The sequence below is a fragment of the Dama dama genome, chromosome X (assembly GCF_033118175.1).
Source record: "Dama dama isolate Ldn47 chromosome X, ASM3311817v1, whole genome shotgun sequence".
NCBI lineage: Eukaryota > Metazoa > Chordata > Mammalia > Artiodactyla > Cervidae > Dama > Dama dama.
This window is the reverse complement of record NC_083714.1, coordinates 36,825,987-36,845,243: the sequence shown is the minus strand read 5'-3', so window position 1 is coordinate 36,845,243 and position 19,257 is coordinate 36,825,987. Positions and strand designations below refer to the sequence as shown.

Genomic DNA, 19,257 nt, shown 5'->3' with positions numbered 1-19,257 from the left:
TGATCTTGGATGCTATACTCACAGGGTAACACGTACCTCAGAGGCACAGGTCACAAAGATCAAATGAGATAACAAAAGTGAAAATATTTTGCAAACTAGGAAGTTCTAGGACTATAACACATTATTATTCATTATCATTCAAAGTTCCCTGTGGGGAATTACAGAAAACTTTTTAAGGCACAAATATAGCTGGATGGCATACAAGGTTGCTAGTTCATACCTTACCTGGAGCAGAGAAGCAATGAAGAGTTTTGGCTTAAAACTTACCTTCCTGCTCCCAGAAAACAAAAGGTTTTGTTGTTGTTCTTTAGTCAATAGAGTATTCTCTACCCAAAGAAGGTAGCAGTCTATGTTTGAAAAACTATGGAAGTGAAAGTGAAGTTGTGACTGAAACAATTTAACAGAGTTACAAAAGAGAGAGCCAAGTTATTTTATATTATTTTATTTTTGGTTGCCCCTCTCAGTTGGTGGGATCTTTCTTCCATGACCAGGGATCGAACTTGGGCCCTTGGCAGCGGAAGTGCAGAGTCCTAACCACTAGACCACCAGAGAATTCCCTGAGCCGTGTTATTTTAGCATAGGAAAATATAATAAACTATATACTATGTGTCTAAAATCTAAGGCCTCTGAAGAAGGTCTAGCTCCACCAACCCATTTTAATAGATAATCATTATTTGCTGTGTTTGGTAAAGATTACAATTAAACTATCTACTAAAATTTAACAGACAAGGAAAAGGTAGCCAACGGAAAACTAAACTAGGTTAATTTGTAGAGAAATGACAGGTATGCATAATTTCCTTTAAAGAGACAGCTTTTATTTGAAGGATTTTTACACTGAAGAATTGAAAAAGTGGTAGGTTTTTGGAACTTACTGACCTGTATTGAAAAGGAACTGTTGACAAAGATTCACCAGAAATAATCTGAACAAGCAAGAAAATATAGTTACTACTACTGAAACCTACTAAAAAAGTTCCAGGACATACGGTTTCTCTGACATAACAATACCTCTAAGTGCTGTCATGGATACGAAACTGACTGCTTGCTACTTTTCTAAACACACAGTGGTATAGTTAACAATATTCAATCACTTCTGTTCTTTCCTGAATATATAAAAATTAAAATACCAATTAAAAAACTAATATATTCTTCTCTTTAAATGTTTCTTACAGATACAATTTCCATATTTTCAGTCAATAGTGGTGTGGTTTAAGAGATATTTCATTCACAAGTCAAACAACAATCTACCCAAAGGGAACTGATAGTCTTTAGGCTCATAGTGCAAATGAAGAGTTCGGGAATGCAGCAACTGACATTTCTAAAATACAAAACAGATCAAATTCTTAGGAGATACATGCAATAAGCTCTACTAAGCAGCTGGCCACAGAACGAGAACATCGGATCATGTCACTGGTGATTTCAATGGGACACCAGGTATTTCCAAACTCAACTCGAACTCTCATCTTAGGCTTTGTATTTTGCTTTTCCAGTTTCGCTAATGACACACACATGCTATAAAATAAAAATTGAGAAATTTACATTAGAAAAGTATCTGAAGTGAAAGGCAAGAACAATATTTGGCATGTCTTCTATGAATAGTATTATGCTGCGGGGGTTTTAGTGAAACCAACAGAGGTCTGTGTGCCTTCCCCATCTTCCTCACCCATGCTCACAAATGCATTCTCCAGATTCCTGCCTCCAGAGGAGGAGGTGGGTATTTGAAGGAGAGTGACTTAAGAGACTGAAACTAGTTCCTTTCTTTCTTATGACCACATCCATCATCTGAAATAATAATGGGACGGTTATTGTATATTAAAGCTGTTCAACTGTTGAGCCAGCAAGAAGTGTCACCCTCGCCTGGCCAAGTTCCAGCTCTAGGACGTCTGTACTTGACTACAGCTTTATGTGACTAATGGGAACCATCAGTCTGTTCGAATTATGAGGTGCTGGAAGGAGAAAACAAGTCTTCCCTTTTGTAAATTTTTATATGGGTTCTGAAAACTGAGAGTGAAGAAAAGAAGCATTACTTACATTCAAGTCCCTGAAGTATTCATTATAGTCAAGGGCATATCCCACAACAAACTTGTCTGGAATTTCAAATCCAACAACTAAAAAGAACCATAATTCATCATTCAGATAGAGAAAACATCACTTTCAAATCTAATATGTGTAAACATTCTCTAAAGTAACTCTAAACCATTTCATATAAAATTTGTTTGGGTTAAAGATGGTTAAATGATTGACGAAAAGTAATTCACTTACAGTCTGGTCTATATCCAACACTTCGAGGGGTCCTTTTCACCAGCAAGCTGTTAATTATAAAATGTGACATGTGACACATGGAGACACCAGAGGGCATTACAGAAGAGAACATGTGTGTTCTGCAACATGGTTTCATCTGCTGTTTAGCATGCTATGGTCATTTTTCACAAACTCAAAGAAAGACTGTGAAATGGACAGCAACATCACAGGGCTCCCTGGGCAGGGGCAGCAATGAGTTCCCACTACAGATGGGGCCCTTGACTGATCTCCACCTGGGACAGAAGGGACTGTTCTGAGAGCTGCCCCCTGACTACCCACATGCCCATCAAAGGGCAGCTCATTGGGAGGATGAATGGGTGGGGAATGCCAATGAGCAAAGATAAGATAAAGGCTCTTAGTCCCAAATCCACAGAAAACAATCCCTAAGCCACAAATAAGTGGCTTACAAAGAGGCACTTTAGAAAAAAAAAAAAAAAAACTACCACACTAAAGGAGTTGGTATTTACTTTGGAGGGCAGAAACTGCTGGTAGGATGCGGCAACTCTACAAAAGCTAATTTCATAACTCAAATGCTGCCTGCAGAATTTTTTCAGCTGTTAAAAAAAAACCTGTAATGGTGCTTTGAAAGTCTTTACATATGATAAGGACACTCCCAATAAAACTCAAGGTTTCACACCTTCAGAGATAAGTATATTAAAAGGGCTGGAAAGGACCTACACATTGAATCAACTGGGCACCTTAAAAAATATGTAACAGAACTCAGATACCCAAGCCATACCCCTCACCAATTATATCTGAAGCTCAGGGGAAGGGACTTTTAAGTTCTCAGGTGAGGGACTTCCTTGGTGGTTCAATGGCTGGGACTTCCTGCTCCAAATACAGGGTGTCCGGGTTTGATCTCTGGTCAGGGAACTGGATCCTATGCATCAGAGCTGGGAGTTCACAATGCTACAACTCATGATTCCACATGCTGCAGCTGGGGATTAAGGATCCCGAGTGCCATGGCTAGGACCTGGGGCGGCCAAATAAATAAATTAATAATTATTAAAGAAAAACGCTCATGTGATTACAATGTGCAGTCTAAGTTGAGAAGCACTAGCCTAAGCCTTAGCCTCCAAGAGATCATAGTCTAGTAAGTCCTTCGTGATTCTCCTTCCAGTAATGAGAGGAGACACTTGGACTCGGTTTTCATTTAGAAAGAAAATAACAAATCGATCACAGCAAAACCCCTTCTATCTACCTGAACTCATTCAGGAACATTCCAGAAAAAGGTATCATTAAACTCAGTGCAAGCTGTACTAAGAGCTCAGGGGAACTCAGCACCTTATGTTCCTTTGGATCTGAATGAAATAATTGGAAGTTACCAAAAAATGCACAGGGAGGGTGCCTGAGTCCTTTCTCCAGTTTCCTCCAATGAACAATTCACATAATGTAGCACATTACCACAACCAGGACATGGACATTGGTGGACTGACCCTGTCCAGATTTCACCAGCTTTACCTGCTCATATTTATATATATATGTAGTTCTAGGCAATTGTATCACATGTGTGGATTCCTGTAACCACCACCACAATCAGGATACAGAACTTTCCATCACACATGGCTTTCTCTTGCTACCTCTTTATTTATAGTCACCTCTAAACATCACCTCCTAACCCTTGGCAAACACTAATCTGTTCTCCATTTCTATCACTTTGTCACTTTAAGAGGTTGTATAAATGGAATTATACAGTATGTACCTTTTTTAAGGTTGGCTTTTATTGAACAGTCCCTTGATCCTCCTCCAAGTCATTGTGTGGATTGGTAGCTTGTTCCTTTTTAGGGCTGAGTAGGATTCCATGGTAGGGTGGACCACAGTTTAACCAGTCACCTACCAAAGGACATTTTCGTTCTTTCCAGTTTGGGGCTATTACAAATGCAGCTGCCATGAACATCCACACATGGGTTTTTGCGTGGATGCAAGTTCGCATTTCTCTGGGAAAAAAGCCAGTGTACAGCTGTTGGGAGTTGTATGGCAGATACAGGTTTAGTTTCTTAAGAAACTGCCAAACTGTTTCCCAAAGTGGCTGCAGCATTTGACATGCCTCTCAGTTAATAGTTTTTAATTTCACTTTAACTTTGAAGTTAAAAAGCTTTCTAGTCATTCTTCACCCTGCTCTGAATAAAAACAATAAGCTTTATGTTTCCTCTCTTTATGCATAAAGCACAGATACACATACACTACACAAACAAATGCACAATATATCTGTGATGTTAAAATGTAATGGCAAGGAAGAGATTAAGAAAAAAAAAAGGTTGAAAAACAACTGACTTGGGTCAAGTCCATCACTAAGAAATGACCTAGGTATTCTTTGAATACTTCGCACCTCCAGCAACAGGAAATACCTCTCTCATGAGGCAGTCTTTCTCAGTTTCTCAGCATATTCCAGGAAAGAGGCACAAAAGAATATCTAGAGAAGTACATACCATGGTAGGTTGACATTTAAAACCCTAAAAGCACGTAGAGAAATAAGCAAGTGCACTGATTGGTTTACAGGAAATTGCTTAGAGCACTAGAATGCATCATTTCTACACTTTCATCATGCCTGTCCCAAATTCTGATGATAAATTTGCACCAGCTATCAGAAAAGCCCCAAAGGACAAACTGCAGACATATGACTCAGTGGAAGGCTTACTCTGATTCAAATATGTTCAACAAATACTTTGTTCCTTTAAGAGAGGTTTATAAAAACCAGGTAATCATTTAGGGGAAAAAAGGCAGATCACTATCTGACCCCTACATAAAAATTGCAGATTGGTCAAATTAAAAAAAAAATAAGGAAAAAAAAATCCACACAGGAATGTCAGTCGACAAAACACTTACAATAGTACAGCATAAACTCAGCCAGGTTTCTAGGTCCAAATTTCACCCTTACAGTGATCCAGCTCTGTGCTTTTTGGACAATTCCCTATGCCTTGCTACCCCCATCCGCGAAATGGGACTAACAACTGATCTCAGAGTTGTCGGTGGGGAGGGGGTGATGAAACCATAATTAGGGATAAAATAAACACAGGCAGAATAAAGCAAAAACCAGACAGCATAGGTAGGACCAGGAGGTGAGGCTGATTCAGAAGAAAGGAAGCAGGCACTGTCCACTTTCAATGTAGTCACAAAACAAGATGCAATACACAGGACCACTCCATCAATCAATTGCAGGAGTTAAGGAGCTTCAGGGCCTACCCTTTCCCACCACCTTCTAACTTGTCTTTAGGATCCTTGTTCTCAATTTTGCTAAGTGGCCCCAAATCCTCTGCCATGCTACCCTGGACAAGTTGGTATCATTATTATATTGTTGAAAAACCAAACATTAATAACATAAGACAACAAGGCAACTGCAATGAAAGTCTTTAAAATGTGACGAATGATTTATAAGAACGTTTACTGAATCCTATTTGAGATTATATTACTTTTTGAAGATAAAACTAGAGTTGAGAAAATTTACCCTTACAAAGAAGCAAGCACTCTTTTTTCAAATGAAGTAGCTTATGTCAAAATGTTATATACATACCTCGCAACCTTGACCATCTTTGGTTTATGCTTCTTGACCAAGGAAAGCAAAGTTTGCATTGTCTTCCCAGTGTCAATTATGTCCTTTAAAAACAAAGAAAAGATAATTAAATGGCAAATAAAACCATCACAGCTTTAAATTCAGTCATTATACAAACACACCCCAAAAAAACAAAATCCCATGTATAACTGGAATAATGCCATTTTTTTCAGTGCAGTTATTCTCACAATTCATACTGAGATATTCTGGAATCTGAAAATCAGTTGGCTCTCAGCAAGCAGTAGGAATGCCAGTCCTCAGGGCTGGATTTTATAGGCACCAAGAGGTCAATGACAGCTAGTTTAAATATATATGCAAGTATGTACACACATATTTTATTAGAGTTATGGTGCTGCCCTTCATTATAAGAGATTAGATATTTTTTCATAAATTCAAGATGAGGATGCTCTCCTTCCAACTCTTAGACGCAGGTGGTTAAAAGACCACATTGAGAAACACTGTTTTATATCATCTTAAAAGTATCCAAGGGACTTCCCTGGTGGTCCAGTGGCTAAGACTCCACATTCCCAATCCAGGGGCCCGGGTTCCATCCCTGCTGAGGGAACTAGATCCTGCATGCCGCAACTTAAGATGCTGCATGCCACCACTAAGACCAGGTACAGCCAAGTAATTAAAGACTAAAAAAAAGTATCCAAAATATTAAGATTTTACCATATAGAATGACTTTACATGAAAGTGAATTTTAGCTATTTAGTCAAAAGTAGGACATTATTCAAAAGAAACCCATCTCTAATTGGGAAAATATTTCTTCAACCATAACCCTAATGTTCTTCAGTGAAAATATTCTCTACAGATGGTCTAAAGCAGTGCTCACAAAATGAAGCTGTAAGTCATCAGAAACACCAAGGCTGGGGATTTGTGAAAAATACAGATTTCTGGGCTGCGGTAGACAGACTGTGACTCCCGCCTCCTAGTGGACACATCGAGAATAATCCCCTGCTCCCTGAGTGTGAGCAGGACTTGTGAAATGATGGAGTAGTCATTAGGTTGTGTTACACAAAATGGCTGGAGCAGCCTGGAGAGAGATTCGGCTGGTTTTAAAGAAGTCAGCTGCCATGTGAGAGGGCCATGTGCCAGGACATGAGGACAGCCTAGCAAGAAAATGGGGCTCCCAGTCTTGCAACGACAGGAACTCGGTTGTGCCATCGATGGGAATGAATTTGGAAGAGAGTACCAGAGTACCATGAACCACAGGTGAGATCAGAGTCCCAGCCTTGATTCAGCCTGATGAGACCTGGGGCAGAGGACTCAGCTACCCTGAACTCAGGCTCCTGATCCCTGAACCCTGAGATAATAAATGTGTGCTGTTTTAAGCTGCTTAGTTTGTAGTAATTTCTTAAGTGGCATTACCCTAGACAAAATGAATCAATCTGAAGTGGAATTAGTGAATCTGCTTAAAAAAGCAACCAGTTCCCAGGGATACTCATGTACACAAACCCTTTGGAAAGAGTCTTACTTGTTTATTTATTTTTTTAATCTATAAGCTAAAATCTAAGAAACCTGATAACAATAAAAAAATGAATTAGGGGTTACTGGCAGCTCAGATGGTAAAGAATCCGCCTGTAATGTGGGAGGCCTGGGTTCGACCCCTGGGTCAGGAAGATCCCCTGGAGAAAGAAATGGCAACCCACTCCAGTATTCTTGCCAGGAGAATCCCCATGGACTGTAGCCCGCCAGGCTCCTCTGTCCATGGGGCTGCAAAGAGTCGGACACGCCTGAGCAACTGAGCACGTGCTGCTCTTAAGCCTTACACCATTTCCCATAAAAGAGTGAGAATTCTTTCTATATAGTACTTTGATGAGTCATTTGGCAGTAACAGTCAAATTGAAAATGTACAAATTCTACAACCAAGTCATCCCACTTCTAAGTGCCTGCAACCAAAGGAAACTCAAACACATGCACACGGGACATCGCAAAAGGATGCTCTTAGCAATCCTGTGGAAGTAGGAAAAATTGGAAGCAAACTCCCTATTTGTAGGGCAACAAATAGGTTGATTCATACACTGCAATGTTATGATGGATTTTAAGGTCAAGTAACTCTATATGTCTCAACATGAATAACCTCAAAACCAATTCTGAGTGAGAATAATAAGTTGCAAGAGAGAACATATAGAGACTATGGGCTTCCGTCATAGTTCAGTTGGTAAAGAATCCGCCTGCAATGCAGGAGATCCCGGTTTGATTCCTGGGTCAGGAAGATCCACTGCAGAAGGGATAGGCTACCCACTCCAGTATTCTTGGGCTTCCCTTGTGGCTCAGCTGGTAAAGAATCCACCTGCAATGTGGGAGACCTGGGTTCGATCCCTGGGTCGAGAAGATCCCCTGGAGAAGGTAAAGGTTACCCAATCCAGTATTCTGGCTTGGAGAATTTCATAGACTGTACAGTCCATGGGGTCACAAAGAGTCGGACACAACTGAGTGACTTTCACATGTAAATTATCAAAAGATATGCTGTGTATATGATTATATATAAGCAACAGAAGCATAAAAACATGGATGGGAATGATATATATAACTTTAAAAGAAATTTTTAAATTCCAAGCCAAAAAGAGAGGGGTAAAATATATACCATGTTTCCACTATCCAATTTAACTTAAAAATAAATGACTAAATACTTCTTACAAACAATCTCATTCCCTATAACACAAGCCCATCACTAAAACTGATGAAAAGGAATTTCTTTCCCAAGATTACCTTTAGGACTGCATATACCAAGTTAGAAAATCATAAACACCAAATTAAAAATATGTCAAACTTACTTCAACAATCAAGACATTCTGGAAGAAAAAGAGAAATGAAAATCAGTACAGTGAATCAGACAGTGTTTCCAATTATAGTTTAAGTCACATCATAACAAACTCTAAGGATTTCTCCAAATTCTTATTTTAACCTACTTTATCAAACCCTGATTTAAACAAATGGGCCATCTGTTGAGATTTGGAACTCCTTAATATAAAATTTTCACTGCAATGGAATTTTTAAAATAAAATTTGACCCATACGTTCAATTTTTTAAAAGAGCTTCCATTACTTAAACAGAATAACCTTGGGCAAGTTGAAAAATTTCTCTGGGCCTCAGTTTCCCATGTAGAAATACACTAATGTATATTCTAACATTCAAAAACTATAATTTGTACAGTAACTCCAAAATCATGCATTTAACTTACCACATGGAATCCTACTAAAACCCCCATTTTCTTGGTAGGCTGAAATTGACCTGCATGTGCTCATATTCTTGGACTAAACTAAAAAAAGATACCAAAGCTTCCTGTTACCATAAACCCTTATCTCAATTTCTACCTCTCAGAATTTTATAGCTGAAAGAATCCTTAGAGGAAATACTGCCTTAATTGTCTAAGGTAGAGAAGAGTCCTATCTATTCTTGAGAATGAGGCAGCATTTCACATACTGATTATAATCAGTCATAAGAAGATTCATGTTATATTATTTATTTGTAGTTCTCATTTCTGTCACATACCTATAGCATCAGGTATGACATTCTCTATACTTTTCTAAGTCAGTGGTTATCAAGGGAGGTTTGAAAGAAACATTAGAAATTTTTAAACCTCATCTTATTTAATCAATAATTTTATAACTGCATGTATTTTATAATGTACATTATATTATTACAATAGCTCATATACAATACTCTCTTCCTCATATAACAACTAATTTCTCTCTTCTCAAAAGATACTGTAACCTAAATCTTTAGGAAAACTGAATACACAGTTGACCCTTGAACGACAAGGAGGCGAGGGACACCAACCTTCCACACACTTGAAAACCATGTATACTTTTAAAGTCGGCCCTCCATATCCACAGTTCCTCCATATTTACAGATTCAACCAACTACAGATTGTGTAGTAGTATAGTATGGACTGATGAAAAAAATGCACATATGAGTGGACTCACACAGTTCAAACCCATGTTGTTCAAGGGCCAACTGCAATCAATTAATGAACCAATAATTGTTTCACTACCCACCATGTGGTTTTCTCAGCATTTTTCCTAGCCCAGCTAGCACATCTGAAGGATAATATTTTCCCATCAGTAACTCTGGCTCACTGATGTGGCAATCAGAACCATGGGATGGAGTTATAGTTTGAAAACAGCATTGAATTATGGGACAGAGAAACTGGAGTCTAGCCTTGGCTCTAATACTAAGTAGCTGCAAATGCTTGTCTAAATCATAATCAAAGACTTTTAGTACTATGAGACAGTTTACACAAATCAAAGTCTAGAGAGATTAAATATTTGCCACACAAAATTATAGTATCCAGAGTATGGTAACATTACTGTTTAAAAAATAAAAGAATGAGAATTGCTACCATTATTGAGAGTTTATTTTATATCAAATAGCTACCTCTTTAAATGAAAAAAAAAATGAGGCTCAGAGGTCAAATGATTTGCTTAAAGCCATAAAAATAGTCAAGTGGATAGACTTGAAGAGAGGTTTTCAGGGTTCAAAGCCCATATTCTCAGCTACTAACTGGAAAAAAAGGGAAAACTACTCATAGAGACAAATTGAAATAGAAAGTCTAAATAATCTATAATCTCACCACTAAGAAATAACTTCACCCAACTTCTGCATCTTGATTTTTTTCCACAATAAATGAGCTTGCTCTGTTATTTCAGAAGCAAAGAACTTGTGAGATCACAGAGCTATGCAGTGGAACACCCATTAGGTGGGAAAGGCAAGGTCAAATGGAATCAGAAAGCTTTGAAGGCTAGGTCCCTTCCAGCACTAAAAACTGATTCTAGGAGTAAGGGCTTCAAATGACTTCTAAATATGGACAAAGCATGCTGAAAGGGAAGGAGGATATGCCTGGCAGAAAGGGAGAAGAGTCAACAGATTACAATTTCTCCTTTGAAGTTTTCAACAGATGTTGAGGACGACAACATTAGTTTGGCATGACCTTGATATGGGACCATAGAATTTGACACAAGTGTCGTATCTTAAAATTGCCTTACAGATACTCAGTCATGTAAGTAAGCTATAAACATTAAAATCTAAAAACCAGAGGAATAAAAGAGCTTTGGAGCTAGAGACCTGAATTTAAATTCAAGTTCTATCATTCGCCAGCTTCCCTGGTGGCTCAGATGGTAAAGAATCTGCCTGCAATGCAGGAGACCTGGGTTCAATCCCTCGGTTGGGAAGATCTCCTGGAGAAGGGAATGGCAATCCACTCCACTGTTCTTGCTTGCAGAATCCCATGGACAGACTATGGGGTCGCAAAGAGTCAGACATGACCGAGCAACTAACACTTGAACTTTCCTTCACTCTGCTGGCAGAGTGACTTTGGACAAGTCCTTCAACCTTTCTGAGTCTTAAGTTTCTTGATCTATAAAACGATAATGATAATATCTACCTCACAGGATTCTTGTGAAACTTTTATAAGTTTATGCCTTTATATTTGGTACTGTGTCTATCAGCAAAAAAATTAAAATAAAACAACTGGCAGCTGAAAAAAAAATCATAGCATTCCATCATTTATCACTGGTTACTCAAAAATCATTTCAGTGTATCAGAAGATCACAGAGCTATGCAGTGATATTTTAATAGCTCTATTATCTCAGCTAAACGTCTATACTGGAAGATTTTTGATGTATTTAAAACTCTTTTTGCGATTCCTTAAAATAATAGCATATTTGAAGTGTTTGAACTACCAGAAACTGCTGAAAGAGTTCTACACGATTATTATCACTTGACCCTTTTAACTCTCTGAGGTGGTTGCCAGCATCATCCCACCATACATACGGGAGACAGAGAAGTTAAAGAACCTACCCAAGGTCACGCAGTTAGGAAGCACTGAGTCAAGCATTGAATCGAAGTTCTCCAGCTCCAGAACCCACACTTTTAGTCACTACATTATACTGTTTATCTTTTAAGAAACTACATGTGATCTATTTTTAAAAAGGAGGCTTTTCCCTTCATATATTCTTTTGAAGGATCCCAAATTAGATCCCCACAGAAGCATACCAACAGTACTTGGCAACAAGAGATTTGAAGTTTAATGTTGGATTCTGTGGCCTCTTTGCTATATGACCTAGCTTAGATGCCTAACTTAGATTGTTTCCAAGGGCTAAATAACTTGTGTTTGAGTACATAAATAACTATCTAAACTGTCTCTTGGTGATGGATTGAAAGCACAGTATGACTCTTGGTATGGAGTGTTCTTTCCTTCTCCCTCAAGATACATACCTTTCCCTAAGAGGAAGTTTATCTATGAGCTTGCCTCAAGAAATGAGAAAAACATCAAATAAACAACCTAACCTTACACCTAAGAGAACCAGAAAAAGAACAACATGATACATACCTTTCCAGTTAAAGTTGAGAGATCATCTCCACCAATTACTTTTATCTCGCCTGTTGACTGGTCGTTCTAATTTTAAAAGCAAAGGTATAAAGATACATATAGACCCTTCCATATATATACACACACATTTCAAGTTATCAAATGGGAACTAGGAGACTTAAGAAGTTAGCTATCTCATGTCACAGCATTATGATACTCTAAGAATTATGTTTCTAGAAATGAATGACAAAAAATTAAAAAGTTCTAATTGGCCATTACTGATTTGATGCTTTGAAGAGTCCCAAAAATGGGGCACACGCATTCTCGAGTGGGCAGTATTACGGCAGCCTCCCATCTTCAGTCTCAGGAATTTCTGAACCATGAAAGAATTTATTAGCATGACAGGTGTCTGGTTCTGGCCCTGAACCATTCCCATGAGTCAATCAAACTGTAGAGTCTGGTCTATATCACACTCAACTCCAAAGATATCTCCCTCAAACATCTAGCTGAGGCCCAGGCCATCTTCAGCACAGTCTGGGAAATCAGGTCTGATCAGTAGTCCTTTAAAGCATACCTCTTAGGCTCCCAGTTTTCTGTTATCACAGAATCTAGTAGAAACCATTAAAGGAGTTTCAAAAAGGAATGCTCCACACCCACTCTAGCTGGTGGTGATAATGATCGTAATTCAGCTGTGCTGGATTCAAGACAGAAAACTAGTGAAAGAACAGTGAATGAAAGGGCTTAGACTTGCGCTACTGGAGAGCAAACCATACCAAAGTTCTGCCAATTACAATGGTGCTGGACCAGCACAGTAATAGACAAAGAGATCAAGGAACAGAATGGAGCCCAGAAACAGACCCAGAAATACATGAGGATTTAGTACATGATAAAGATGGTTATTTCAAGTCAATAAGAAAAAGATGAATTATTCAATAAATGGTGTTTCATCAACTGGCAATCCATTTGGGAAAAAAATAATGTATGATCCCTACCTCATAGCATACACAAAAATAAATTCCAGATGGATTACAATCAAAACATAAAAAAATAAAGCCATAAGCAGACCAGAAGAAAACGCAGAATATTTTTACATTCTCAACAAAAATTGGAGACAACCAACATGTCTATTAACAGAGAATTATTTAAATTAAGTTCATCCACACAGTGTAATACTGTGCAGCTATTAAAAAGAATCTGACAATCTGTACATACTGTCATGAAAAACAGTAACTAAAACACCAAGTTGTAGAGCACTGTGCTGCCTATGAAGCCATTTCTGTTCAGCATTTTTAAAAAGCTTATAACTGCAATTACCTCTGAGCAGTGACAAGGGATAAGAAGACTTTCTACTTTTATATGTAGGAATACTTCAGAGATATTTTGGGTTTGGTTCCAGACTACCATGGTAACATGAATGTCGCAATAAAGTAAGTCACACACATTTTTTGGTTTCCCAATGGACATAAAAGTTATGTTTATACTATACTGTAGTCTATGAAGTGTGAAACAGCATTATGTCTGAAAAACAATGTACATTCCTTAATTTAAAACTACTTTATTGCTAGAAAATGTTATCATTTATATGTGGAATCTTAAAAAATGGTACAAATGAACTTGTTTACAAAACAGAAATAGAATCAAAGATGTAGAAAACAACTTAGGGTTACCAGGGGTAAGGGGGGAGAGGGATACATGGGGAGATTAGGATTGACATATGCACGCTACTATAGATAAAATAGATAATAAGGACCTACTATGTGTAGTGCAGGGAACTCCACTCAATACTCTATAATGGCCTCTATGTGAAAAGACTGAAAAAAAATGGAGATATGCCTATGTGGGGCTTCCCAGGTGGTGCTAGTGGTAAAGAACCCGCCTGGTTGTCTACCATCTTGTCTAGATGCAGGTTCAGAAATTTCCCCCGGAGGGCGTGGCAACCCACTCCACTATTCTTGCTTGGAGAATCCCATGGACAAGGGAGCTTGGCGGGCTACAGTCCATAGGGCTGCAAAGAGAAAGACATGACTGAAGCGACTTAGCAGGCACGCATGCATATGCGTATATGTATAACTGACTCACTGCCGTACACCTGAAGCCAACACAACATTGTAAATCAACTACATTCCAATAAAAATTTAATTGAAAAGAAAAGAAAATAGTGACAGCAAACACTGTGGAGGATGCAGAGAAACTGGACCATTTATACTTTATGTGAGTGTAGAATGGTACAGGCACTCTGGAAATCAGCAGTTTCTTTAAAAATAAAACATGAAACTATGGTACAACTTCCCCCAAAATATACATAAATAAAAATTCTAACCATCATCGGAGCCTTCAGTGAGTCTTAATCTTTTTGTAATGGTAACATCAAAGATCACTAATCACAGATCACCATAACAAATATAATAATAATGAAAACTTGAACTATTGTGTGAATTACCAAAATGTAATTCACAGATGCAGAGAGTGCAAAAGTGTTGCTGGAAAAATGGCTTCAATAGACTTGCTTGACACAGAACTGCCAAAAACCTTCAATTTATTTTTAAAAATGCACAATAAAACAAGGTGTGCCTGAATGCTTCTATATACATGTCCATATTCGATGGAATATTATTTTTGAAAAACACAAATGGGCCAACAGAACACAGTGATGCAAACTAATATAAGATACATAAGTATGACTTCCAATATCAAAAAACCCTTGCATATCACTTCTCATCTCCACCTCTTATTCTAACTAACTTAAAACCTAGAGTTTCAAACACATAATAGAAAACAAAGTGTATAAAACCTGAAGCTTTCAACGAGCACAACAAACCAAGGTAAACAGCGACATCTTCTGTTGAAATTTGGTATTACACTCCAACTTCAATTGACCCTTTTGTACAGAGGAAAGATCTGAGAACTGAAAAGTATGGAAAGTATGAAATCATGGAAAAAAACCCTGTGATCTAAAGGCGATGGTAATAGGGAGACAGACAAGAGAACTCCAAATATGCAAGACACTGCTGCTCTGGTAGATCTAAATCTCCATATTTGTGTTTGCCCCAAGGGTTTTCGCTTCTAAGGCTTCTTTGATGAAAACACAGACAACTTTTAAAATGCAGGCTAAAACAGAACATTCATTTAAGAAAAATGTTACAGTCCACTGTGCTAGACTACAGGTACATGTTCCCAAACCACATACAAACGACAACCATGAATCCATTACCCCACCAGAGGATTTTCCCTCACTCCCTCCATTCCCGTCTAGGACAAGGTTCCCACTGTCCCCCTGCTGCATTTCATTACTGAGTGACTCTCAAGTACTTCATCCTTCTTGAGATGATGGTACTGGCATGGGAGAGCCCAATCTGTCCTTAACTCAGAATGTCACTGTCCACTACATAAAATTCCCAGAGAAGTTCTTTGGGTTTACAGATACATACCCTTAGTGTCTGTGTTTCCATTTTCTCAAACTTCCTTTCTTTTTAAAAAATATTATTTATGTGGCTGCACCAGGTCTTAGCTGTGGCATGGAACTCTTAGTTGCAGCATGCTGGATCTAGTTCCCTGACCAGGGATCGAACCCAGGCCCCCTGCATTGGGAGTGCAGAGTCTTAGCCACTGGACCCCTAGGGAAATCCCTCAATTTTTTAAAAAATAAAATTTGTGGTTTCATGGGGCCAAACGTGACTACTTCCTTCATGTCCTATGAGTCAGGGTGCTTGTATAAAACCTAAGCTGCGCAACAAGGACTACATCAAAGTAAAAATCCACAGGCAAGGATGAGAAAGTACACTTTTGACCTTTCTGTTAGAGTTTCTTTATGCCGTGGACAGTACATATCCCCATTCCTGCCAATTTAAACTGAACAAATTCTTTCCCCCATCAATGTCCAATGGTCTTAGTTCAATACGCAGGAGAAAGGCATAAATCACTTCACTTGCTTTATATATATATAAATAGATTTACAGAAGATAAGCTTTAGACCACATCAAAGTGGTACTTTACATTTAAACTTCAACTGTTCTGGAGAAAAAAGCATACCTTAAAGCAATTGACTAAATACATACAGATTGAAAGCTACTGACCTCTTCTTACAAGAGACACTTTAAGAAACTACTTCAATATTTTCTGCATTTTTCTTTAACAAACTCACTCAAAAAGCCAGCTTCTTACAAATAAATCGCTGTAAGTAATTTGCGCCTTTCATGTATTAAACAGTTGGCCTAACCAAGCTACTAATCAAGTGACCTCCAAGATTAAGACTGAAACTTACAGCTTTATGAATCTTGATTATAATTGAGGAAAAATCCCATAATTGGCAAAATGAATTGTCTTTGCTTGCAAAACTGATGAAGAAATAATAGGAAGCCCGTATCAGAGGATCCAAGTCAGTTAAAAAGTTTTCCCAAGTAAGACTCTTCTGAAAAGAATTAAAGGCCTGGGTTCAAATCAAAGGCCTGCATGATCTTGGGTAAGTCACTTAATCCCTCTGCCCCTCATTGTTCTCAAATGTGTTGTTGTTGTTGTTTAGTTGTGTCCAGCTCTTTGTGACCCCATGGATTGTAGCCTGCCAGGTTCCTCTGTCCATGCGATTTCTCAGGCAAGAATACTGGGGTGGGTTGCCATTTCCTTCTCCACGGGATCTTCCTGACCCAGGGATCGAACCCGTATCTCCTGTGTTGGCAGGTGGATTCCTTCCCACTGAGCCACCAGCGAAGCCCTCCCAAATGTACACTGAGATAATTCCTAACTCAAAAAAGTTTTCTGCAAGATTTAAAATCCTAAAAACAATTTCATTTTAAGGTAAGCCATTTAGTCTGAACACATCATAAATCAGGCTAATTTTTCCTTTGATTACGGCCCACACAAAATTTATTCATCTGACAACTTTCCCTCATGAGGCTTTGTTTTTTTAAAAAAAGTATTTATTTTTAATTAGAAGGTTATTGCTTTACAATGTTGTGTGGGTTTGTGCTGTACATCAATGTGAATCAGCCATAGGTATACACATGTCCCCTCCCACCTCCCAGCCCATCCACTCCTCTACGTTCTCACAGAGCACCTGATTTGAGCTCCCAGCATCACACAGCAAATTTCCACTGGCTATCTATTTTACATATGGTTATTTCTATGTTTCCATGCTACTCTCTCAATTCGTCCCACCCTCTCTCCTTCCCCCGCTGTGTCCACAAGTCTGTTCTCTATGTCTGCGTCTCCATTGCTGCCCCACAAATAGGTTCATTAGTACCATTTTTCTATATTCCATGTATATGTTAATACATGATACTTGTTTTTCTCTTTCTGACCTACTTCATTCTGTATAACAAGGTCTAGATTTATCCACTTCACTAGAACTGATTTTATGTCTGACTAATATTCCATTGTATACATGTACCACAACTTCTTTATCCATTCATCTTGTCGGTGGATATCTAGGTTGCTTCCACGCCCTAGCTACTGTAAACGGTGCTGCAATGAACACTGGGGTACATGTGACCTTTAAAATTGTGGTTTTCTCAGAGTATGTGGGAGAAGGCAACGGCACCCCACTCCAGTACTCTTGCCTGGAAAATCCCATGGACGGAGGAGCCTGGTGGGCTGCAGTCCATGGGGTCGCGAAGAGTCGGACACGACTGAGCGACTTCACTTTCACTTTTCACTTTCATGCATTGGAGAAGGAAATGGCAACCCACTCCAGTGTTCTTGCCTGGAGAATCCCAGGGACGGCAGAGCCTGGTGGGCTGCCGTCTATGGGGTCGCACAGAGTCAGACACGACTGAAGTGACTTAGCAGCAGAGTATATGCTCTTGGAGAAGGAAATGGCAACCCACTCCAGTATTCATGCCTAGAAAATCTCATGGACATAGGAGCCTGGTGGGCTACAGATCAGGGGGTCGCAAAAGAGTCGGACATGACTTAGCAACTAAACAACAACAACAAGGTATATGCTCAGTAGTGAGATTGCTGGGTCATATGGTAGTTTTGGTACTAGTTTTTAAAGAAATCTCCATACTGTTCTCCATAGTGGCTGTCTCATTTTTTTTTTTATTAAACTATTTTAGTAAAAAAAAAAAAAAATACTACAAAATTGAATTCGCAATAGAGAAAATACATTTGCACACTTACTGCTTTTTTTAAAAATATCATAGATCTTTAGTGATAGAAAAGGTCACTGAATATATAACATTTTCTTTTTGAAGGATATAGATACACATCTTAATACCTCCTGAAATTGACACATGACAGTTGCCAGCAACTTACAGCTATAACTGACAGTGTCTTCTTTCTTAGCAGTACAAAAAGCAGTGGTAAATCTTAAAATCAAGGCTATCTTAGATTTAAACATGGTATCTGGAATCCCTAGGCAATTTCTCAACTAGGCAGTAAGCAAATAAAAATCTGAAAAGCTAGTCTAAAAGTATGTAAACTATAATATGTGTGTGTATACACAGAAAATTCTTCAAAATATTAAAATTAAAAGAGGTACTGGAATTTAATTCCTTTATAATTTTTTTATGGTTGTCTGTTCTTTTACAGGTTTTTTTTTAATCAGAAAAATTTACTTTTCATTCTGAAGAAAAACTACATAGAGTGTGTTAACACTGTTATGGCTGTTCATATATCTGGGAAAATTTAATAGCTCATGGAGCATTTATTTAGGATAAGTACAGATCAGTTAATGTTTAATTCACTACTTCAAACTGATGAAGATTACACTAACATCATTGTTACCAATGCTACAAAAAATTTTAAATGTCTATTTTATGATTATATCAAATTGTTTTATAATATGCATATGCAAATATCTTCCACAACAAGTTGATGAATTATTAAAGAGGGTAGAAATGTTACTTCAAATCAAAGAAGTATATATGGTTTTCCTAATTTCTGTTGTTTAGTAGTAAATCTACACAAAATGTCACATCAAATAGAATAATTTTTTTCTCTATGGGAAAATTTACCTAAATGTTTGCTTTAATTATGTTCAAGATTTCAACACTTTTTATCAGTTGAGGAATTCAGCTTAACAATCCTCTAAGATCTAAACTAACAGGAAAAAACTAGCAATTCCTTGGTGGTCCAGTGGTCGGGACTCCACACTTCC

At 38.2% G+C, this 19,257-nt stretch overlaps 1 protein-coding gene across 2 annotated transcripts in view; it reads right to left on the bottom strand.

The window, feature by feature from the left end:
• Window positions 1-793: 793 nt before the first annotated feature.
• Window positions 794-19,257, bottom strand: part of HPRT1 (hypoxanthine phosphoribosyltransferase 1) — a 31,642-nt gene continuing 13,178 nt past the window's right edge. Inside the window, exons 4-9 of one of the 2 annotated variants that reach the window (XM_061136066.1) lie at window positions 12,186-12,251; window positions 8,629-8,646; window positions 5,810-5,892; window positions 2,260-2,306; window positions 2,029-2,105; window positions 794-1,509 (exon numbers count right to left, since the gene is read on the bottom strand). In XM_061136066.1, the coding sequence (XP_060992049.1) occupies window positions 1,462-1,509; window positions 2,029-2,105; window positions 2,260-2,306; window positions 5,810-5,892; window positions 8,629-8,646; window positions 12,186-12,251 (339 nt within the window). In that variant the 3' untranslated portion in view covers window positions 794-1,461. The remainder of the gene's footprint in view (window positions 1,510-2,028; window positions 2,106-2,259; window positions 2,307-5,809; window positions 5,893-8,628; window positions 8,647-12,185; window positions 12,252-19,257) is intronic. The other variant, XM_061136067.1, reaches the window with a different exon arrangement.